Genomic DNA, 8,378 nt, shown 5'->3' on the forward strand with positions numbered 1-8,378 from the left:
ACACAGCTTCTTCAGTCTGCTGCCATCAGGGAGGAGACTGCGGAGTCTCCAGGCCAGGACCAGCAGACTGAAGGACAGCTTCATCCATCAGGCTGTCAGGAAGCTGAACTCCCTCCCGACCTTGCCCCCCCTCCCCTCTTTTGCCCCACGCACCACTGAACTCTGACGGACTCTCCCACTCCCCCCTCCCAAATACACACACACACTGTCACTTTAATCAGTCTGAATAAGCTCTTTTGCACTACAAATCATTATATCTGCACTGTTGTTTACTTCACTGGTTTGCACTCTATCTGCCATGTGCCTTGTGCTGCTTTATATATTTTTTTTTTACATTTTACATTATTTGTATATTTGTATAGTTGTATTTTATATTTAATCTGTATCTATCTGTATTTATGTTCTACTGTTAGTGTTATCTGTATGCACCAAGGGTCTGAGAGTAACGCAATTTCAATTCTCTGTGTGTATGTGCTGTACATGTGGAAGAATTTACAATAAAGCAGACTTGACTTGACTATTATGAGGACAAAAAGGTCTTGAGGAAATTCTTGCGAAGTCTAATTGTATTTTTGTGATGCTTAATATTAGTTCATGCCAAATATAGAGAAACTGAGATGCTTTCGTTCTGAGCCCGACTGTCCCTAAATGGAGATGTCTGGTTGGTTTTGAGGTGTGGCAGAGATGTTTGATCAGGGGCGGCAGCTGAGGGATGTGCTGCGGTTCAGACAGTGTTGAGGTCTTAATGGAGTTGGTGAGAGAGCAAATTGGCAGCCGTGTGCCACGTTGAAGACTGGTGTCTGACTGGCAAGCACATGTGTCTCCATCTCTCTCTTTCGCTCACTCTCCCTCTGAGTATCTTTGTTGTTTATTTTGGATGACACTTGTGTTGAGTCTGCTTGCGCCAGCAAATAATCCAGAAATGAAAAGAGCATCTTCTAATCAAGTCGTGGTTCATCCAAACCCTTTTGATGGGATTGGGCTTACTTTACACTGCCTCTTAGATTTCTGAGATTTTAGTCCAAAATACAGTTTGACCTTGTTAGTTAATACAATTTGAATTTACATCTGTTTTCTTACAAGTAGCTGATATTTCTGTCTCTGTTCCATTTATTTCCCCAGTGCCAGTTGTTCTAAGAGCTGCCATCATTTAGAGGGATCTAAGTACTAGCTGTTCACTTTGCCCTAATAGAGACTGAGACACAGGGATAGACCATGACTAGGGATGTCAAAAATACTGGTATTTAGTTACAAAGTTAAATGTAAAAAAGATGTAGTGAATATACCAGTCTTTATACAGTATTGGTGGCATTTGTTTGCATGCTCTGCAAGGAAAGCTTTGTAGTGACGTGACTACACAAGGTCAAATTGCCTGTCTTGACAAAGTAGCAAAGTAACAGTAGGTTTATGAAAGTAAACATGCAAAACACAATGTTTCTCAAAATATGGGATCTATGCATTAGGCCTTACAGTTTAAATGTAGTAGACCTGCCATTGTCATTGATATTAATCAAACAAGATTTACAAGAAAAGGAGAATCATGCCCTTAATTTATTCCACTCACTGCTCTTAATCTTCATTTCTAAATTTCATTGTTGTCATTGTTAAACTTTTAATGAAATTTGTGAGTTTAAAAATTTTTTAATTCAGTTAGTGTGTTCAGTAGTATATATGTTAGCTACTACGGAGTATATTTATATTTGTTCTAACAGAATTAGTGTGAAGTATTGTAAAATTTCACTTGTATTGCTCTAGATTCTAACATATTGGTAATATGAATTTATTGCTTTTAAAACTCATTAGACACCAGGGAATCCTAAGACCACCAGGAGTCTTGTAAACACTCACCCATCTGTTTTGCTGCTCCTCAGAGTTAAAGCTGCACAGAGCGAGCTTGGCACGCAGATACTGGCCGACTTCGAAGAGACTTTTCCTGCCCAGGGGTCAAAGGTACAGATGCAGTGCTCTGATGAAAAGATTATAAATAATCACCTCTCAGTATTAGTGCATAGCCAGTCTCTGTATCATTCCTGTGACGCATTTAGTTTGATATTTACAGAAATCTGGAGGTACTAGCATTGTTCTCAGAGATGCCTGCTTGGTGGCAAATGTCCTGGATCCTCGAATTAAGCAGGAGATCATCAAAAAGTTCATCAGGCAGCACCTTTCAGAATACCTAGTGCTCTTCCAAGAAAACCAGGATGTAAGTGTGACCTTGTGCGTCCTGTACATGCTGAAATTGTGCTATACCATCACACTTACGGTCTGTTCTGCTGTTTGTCCTGAGTACAGGTGGCGTGGCTCGACAAGATAGACCGGCGCTATGCGTGGATCAAGCGTCAGCTTGTGGACTATGAAGAAAAGTATGGGCGAATGTTTCCTGAGGAGTGGTGCATGACCGAACGCATCGCTGTAGAGTTCTGTCATATCACCAGGTAATGATCGAAAACCTCACACTAATGCTGCATTCACATAATATTGGTCCTTCATAAATTCTTGACTTGTGAAAACCATCCATGTCATTAGTCAGATTTCCATCCACATTTTTATGCAAATATCGGGATATAGAATGTTGGGTGTAAATAAAATTTCCATAATGCCATTAAAACATTGCTCACCTGAGGTGGATTATTTCTTTTTTGACATTCACATATTCACAAAAAAGTCATTTGCAATTGCACATGGGATAGAAATGCTGCTTTTATTTTTTATTTTTTATTGTTTTTGGAATTATTTATATTTTTAATGCAAGAAATGTACAACTTGAATGGAAAAAAAGATAGTCGATCTTCTAATTACATGTAAACGTTCAATTAAAGCTTCGATTTCTCAAACTTGTTTGTGTTATGTGATGTTGAATACAAATATCCTTTGTATAGTTATAAATATCTTTATAACTAAAGATGGTTACACTTGCATTCAAGTTTGAGTGCAGTAAGATTTTTATTTTTGTCTGAAAGTAATTAAAACTATAGTAATTGTAATATTTCAGTAATACAATATTATTGCTTTACTATGTTTTTGATTAAATAAATGCATCCTTCCAGAGAATAAGAGATATAAACATTTAAAAATTGTACTGACCCCAAACTTTTGAACCGTAGTGTATGTTGCTAACTGTACATTTTTTTTGTTAACTATTTTGTGTAATTTTACTGTTTTTCAAAGATTGAAAAGAGAATAAAGAGGTGTAGCATTTATAGTGATTATGTATATTTTGCTGTCTTCAATAACAATGCCAGACATGGATACAATGTGGCGTAATTAGTGTTGCCATAGAAACAAATAATTTTTGAGTCTGGAGACATGAGCAGTTCTGAGTAGAGTTGTAATTACCGTAATTCTGACATGATGTGAGTGCAGCATAAATCCACATTATCTCCATAACCCTATTGAGAAAATACACCTGGGGTTTACATGTGCATTTAGAGGTTAGCTTGGAAGACTAGACATTAGACAGCACACTGTGGCATGATTTAGCAAAAGACATAATTGTGCGCAGTATGACATGAATGATTAGATGGAAAGGAACTGGTTACATGTCTGGGATTTCAGTACTGGTATTGACAATCTAAAGTAGGCTGTGTGTGTATGTGTGTAGTCTATAGTCGAATTCCTCTCGAGAGTCATTACAAAACCCTCAGTGTCTGGAAAGAACGTTTGAGGTCCACTGTAATACAATCTAATATATTTCTCTTTTTTTTGACAAAACTTTATGTAAGAATGGATACACCACACCACCATCTTCTTCCTATGTAGGCTTATTTTCTTCTCACAAAACGATTCTTTTTCAAGCTGACAGTAACTGGATCTTTTCTTTTGAATACAACACTGATCCACTGTGGTTTCCTTTAACAGCCAAACCAGGCTTCTGCACAAACTGGCCTATAAAAGCAGTGACCTGAAGCCTTAGTCCTACTTGGCACGTTAGCTTTCACTGACAACCTTTGTCTATGTCTGTTTTTCATTTGCTCATCAGAACCGAGCTGGCCAAGCTGATGCGAACCCGTGCCAGGGAGATCGAGGTCAAGCTTTTGCTCTTTGCTATTCAGAGGACCACCAATTTCGAAGGACTGCTGGCTAAGCGCTTTTCGGGCTGCACCTTAAACAATGGGCCTGGGGTGAGACCACGCTTGCACTATGTTTTGGATGCCATGCCTGTTTGCTGCCAAGCACAAAAAGGTTTTACTGGGGCGTGAACATGCTGCTAATCTGGCGGTTGTGTAATGTTTCTTCTCCTTTGCTCTCTCAGCAGAAAAAACCTGAGACCCCTCTAGAACCAACAAACCCCTTTTTGGAAGACGAGTCAGGAGAGGACAACATATCAGAAAAGGATGAAGATTTGGATAGAGTGAGGCTGCTTAACTTTATTTGCACTCTATTATGCAGCAACGACCACATTTTTACCACATGCAGTCCACTCCACCCATCTTCTGATAGAAACTGATACTACATTTGGTGCCATTCCAACATGCAATTTACATTTCTTTCTAATGTAGTTTGATTTGACTCACATCTGAACTATGGCTTGAATCAGGCGCATATTGTCTGGAATTGACGTGTTATGAAAACATTCAAGGCACCGTGTGTTTAGAAGTCTTTATTTGCCGTCTATTTATCAAACTCTTAAAGTGTACTTTAATATAACAGCTTGACTTTGGCTCAGATCCTTTATTTATTGCACACTTATTTCCTTTTATCTTTAAATTGGCAATGTTCTCAGTATCAGGAGTTGTAACATTTCTGGTGATTTGGATTCCTTAGAAGTTCACTGTTATCACTGTGATGTTTTCGCTATACGATTTCCTCCCACTTTCCCCATCACGCTGGTGCCAGTGCAGCACACAGCTCAAATAGAACTAATGTCGAACTAAAACTAATAAATACAATTAAATAAAAACTAAACAATCTTTTTGTTGTTTTCATCCTACTTTAACAAACTTATTTTATTACAAACTTATTTTATTTTATCTAGTTGCCAAGGCAACATTTCTCATTTTTATTGTTTAACTTGATGTACTAAAATAACTAAAACTAAATAAACTAAAACTAATAAATGTATATGAATCAAAACTATATATACATATTAAAAAACAAAACAAAATGTAATAAAAATAACAAAACAAAATTATTAAAATTTTAACTAAAATTAAAGTGAGAACAGAAAATATTTTAAAAATCTTTAAAAAACACAACAAAAACAGAAAAATAGTAAATCAATGATACTAAAATAACACACTTTTTAAGAAATTCTTGATTAAGTACTTTTTTGCTGTTCACAGCCAAAGAAGCCCAAGGCTCCAGACAACCCCTTCCATGGCATTGTGTCCAAGTGCTTTGAGCCTCATCTCTACGTTTACATCGAGTCGCAGGATAAGTGAGTGAAATGTGCTTGAACATTGTGCACAATCATATCAGATGAGTCACACAAGTATTAGTCCATTCCATTCAGGGTCATTTAAGGGCCCTCCTTACCAACCTCCATTTCAGGTGCACTTGTGATCTTCCCTTTCTTGTACCCCCCTTTTTAGTAGTTCCCTTGTCTGACTCTCTCCACCTCACTACTGGGGTAAAAATGGTTCCCATTAGCTGTTCACCACACATGCTGCAGACAACCTGAAAACAGCAGCTGATTTATTTCTTTACTTGTCTTTTCTCGTTCTTTACCTCTCTTTTTCCTGCTTACCCTCTCTCTAATCCCACGAGGCTCCCAAGAAAAGGACTTTTTGTAAAAGGCCCTTCTCTGGCCCATGTAACACTCCGCTGGCACTGCCTAAAGCAGAATGACCTTTCTGTTAACAATGGCTTGCATTATACCAGTTCACACTGACCTGTCTGGCATGAGAGTGTCCACATTCTTCTCTTGGGGTTAGCATACTCAGTGCTGAGAGAGATGGCCTATTTACTGACCTTACAATACATTGCTGTTCAAAGCAAGTTTAACACATTGTGATTTCAGTGATAGTTAGATATGTGGTGTTAGCTTTGTTTTTTTAAATAGTTTGTAAATTTGACAATCCTTTGTTACCAAGTTTTTTTTTTTATTTAATTGTATTTTTTTAAAATATTTTATTTAGTAGTTTTTCCAGCAAAACGCATTTATCCCCCAAAAACCTTGCAAACATATATTTTTTTCTTTTGTATTTTTTTATTACCAATTTTATTACCAATAAAAATCTCATATCTTTTATTCTGTTCTGTTTAACATACATTTTGCTATCTTTAAATCCATTCCACAGAATTATGCAGATTTTACCTCAGAATACGTGCAGCAAATGCAGCTAAAGTCTGCAAATTCCGTCTAGTCCTACTGTCATTAATCATTTTGTTTTCTGTCTTAGAAATCTTGGCGAGCTGATCGACCGTTTTGTTGCTGATTTCCGGGCACAGGGTCCCCCTAAATCAGGTACAGATGAGGGAGGTGCTGTGCTGCCCAGCTGTGCAGATCTCTTCGTGTACTACAAGAAGTGTATGGTCCAGTGCTCGCAGCTGAGCACCGGAGAACCCATGATTGCTTTGACCACCATCTTCCAGAAGTATCTACGCGAATATGCCTGGAAGATCCTCTCTGGGAACCTACCAAAGTGAGTCGAGCCACCTGACTGGTCCTCACATGACACTTTTTTCCCCATCTTTCTCCCTTTTTATGGTTAAAGTTTGATCCTCCTAGTCACTGGGGATTTCATTTAGGGTGTTATGCTGTGGTGATGCTGGAGAGGAGAGCGAGTGGTCGTCTCTGTGTGGTCTCATTTGTGGGGTTTCTCTGTGCTGCTCTTCAAAGCAAAAAAAAATCCCCACCCGTTGCCTTGTGTGGTTTACCCCTTATTGTCTTTGGAAGTTTCAAAAAATACCTTTGTTTTGGAGAAGCTGTCTTGTGGTTTCCATGCAGTCTTTCTTGTGTTTCTTTCAGCGGGAGGGCCGGAGGGTTGAGTTAGGGTGCTTTAGTAACCATGTTTGTGCATGTTTGCATGCAGGACCAGCACCAATAGTGGTGGTCTGACCATCAGCAGCTTGCTGAAGGAGAAAGAGGGATCAGAAGTGGCCAAGTTCACAATGGAAGAGTTGTGTCTTATTTGCAGCATCTTAAGCACGGCTGAATACTGCCTGGCTACCACACAGCAGGTGACCCATCACACATTCTTCATTCACATGTTACAAATGAATAGTTTTTTGTTTTTGTTTTTTAATGATTCAGATGTCCTATATTATGTCCACAGCTGGAGGAGAAGCTCAAGGAGAAGGTGGACAAGTCCCTAATGGAGAGAATCAACTTAACTGGGGAGATGGACACCTTTAGCACGTAAATACCAGTCACACTAACTTGATCCTAAATACTAAGTAAAAACGTATTTGCCCAAGGAAATTAATTACTAGCTGTTAAGTAATTTTCCCATAAATATCTCTGTTTGGCAGGGTTATCTCAAACAGTATCCAGCTCTTGGTTCAGGACCTGGATGCTGCATGTGATCCAGCCCTCACAGCTATGAGCAAGGTACCATATAACCATAGCAGTTATCAGACGAGTTTAAAGTTTAAGTTTTTATAGTGTAATTGATCATACCTACTGATGTTGGATATTTAATTGAGATTCTAATTTCCCAGATTTTTTTTTTTATTTAAATTACCTTTGCGGTTATATAACACTCACTTAAAGTTAATCTATAAAAACACTAATAATTTAAAGGGATAGTTCACCAAAAAATGTAAATTACCCCATGAATTACTCACTCTCAAGCCATCACAGGTGTATATGACTTTCTTCTTTCAGACGAATACAATCGGAGTTATATTAAAAAATGTCCTGGCTCTTCCAAGCTTTATAATGGCAGTGAATAGGTGTTGAGATTTTGAAGTCCAATAAAGTGCATCCATCCATCATAAAAAGTACTCCACATGGCTCTGCGGGATTAATAAAGGCCTTCTGAAGTGAATTGATGCATTTGTGTAAGAAAAATATCCATATTTAACACTTTAAAAACCATAATCTCTAGCTTCCGTTAACTGTTGTACGCATGTTCATGAGAGAGTGGCATTTCAGCGGATGACGTAGGACATAGGCGTAGTGTAAGCTCCGGTGAGAAGTGACTAATGCGGAAGCGGAGTGGAGAGAGCAAAACAAAACACCGGTCACGAATTAGAAGTACAAAATGAGGATTTGTAAAGAAAAATGTCAGAGGAGAGCTGTCCTTTGCTGTAAACAAAACTTGGTTCTAGTGAGACTACCTATTCGGTTACACTTTACTTGAAGGGGTGTGCATAAGACTGACATGACACCTTCATAATCATGACATGACACCTTCATAATCATGACATTACACCTACATAATCATGACATGACACATGTCATGAATATGAAGGTTTTTTATGCATGTTTATGA

The 8,378-nt window shown here is 38.2% G+C and overlaps 1 protein-coding gene across 1 annotated transcript in view; it reads left to right on the forward strand.

The window, feature by feature from the left end:
- Positions 1–8,378, forward strand: part of LOC107690463 (vacuolar protein sorting-associated protein 53 homolog) — a 30,504-nt gene that overhangs the window by 13,091 nt on the left and 9,035 nt on the right. The window contains exons 8-17 of the mRNA XM_016488820.1: positions 1,872–1,950; positions 2,060–2,203; positions 2,293–2,435; positions 3,980–4,121; positions 4,253–4,351; positions 5,283–5,377; positions 6,342–6,584; positions 6,975–7,122; positions 7,218–7,300; positions 7,414–7,492. Of these exons, the coding sequence (XP_016344306.1) occupies positions 1,872–1,950; positions 2,060–2,203; positions 2,293–2,435; positions 3,980–4,121; positions 4,253–4,351; positions 5,283–5,377; positions 6,342–6,584; positions 6,975–7,122; positions 7,218–7,300; positions 7,414–7,492 (1,255 nt within the window). The remainder of the gene's footprint in view (positions 1–1,871; positions 1,951–2,059; positions 2,204–2,292; positions 2,436–3,979; positions 4,122–4,252; positions 4,352–5,282; positions 5,378–6,341; positions 6,585–6,974; positions 7,123–7,217; positions 7,301–7,413; positions 7,493–8,378) is intronic.

Source organism: Sinocyclocheilus anshuiensis, unplaced genomic scaffold (genome assembly GCF_001515605.1).
Source record: "Sinocyclocheilus anshuiensis isolate Anshui unplaced genomic scaffold, SAMN03320099.WGS_v1.1 scaffold1455, whole genome shotgun sequence".
NCBI lineage: Eukaryota > Metazoa > Chordata > Actinopteri > Cypriniformes > Cyprinidae > Sinocyclocheilus > Sinocyclocheilus anshuiensis.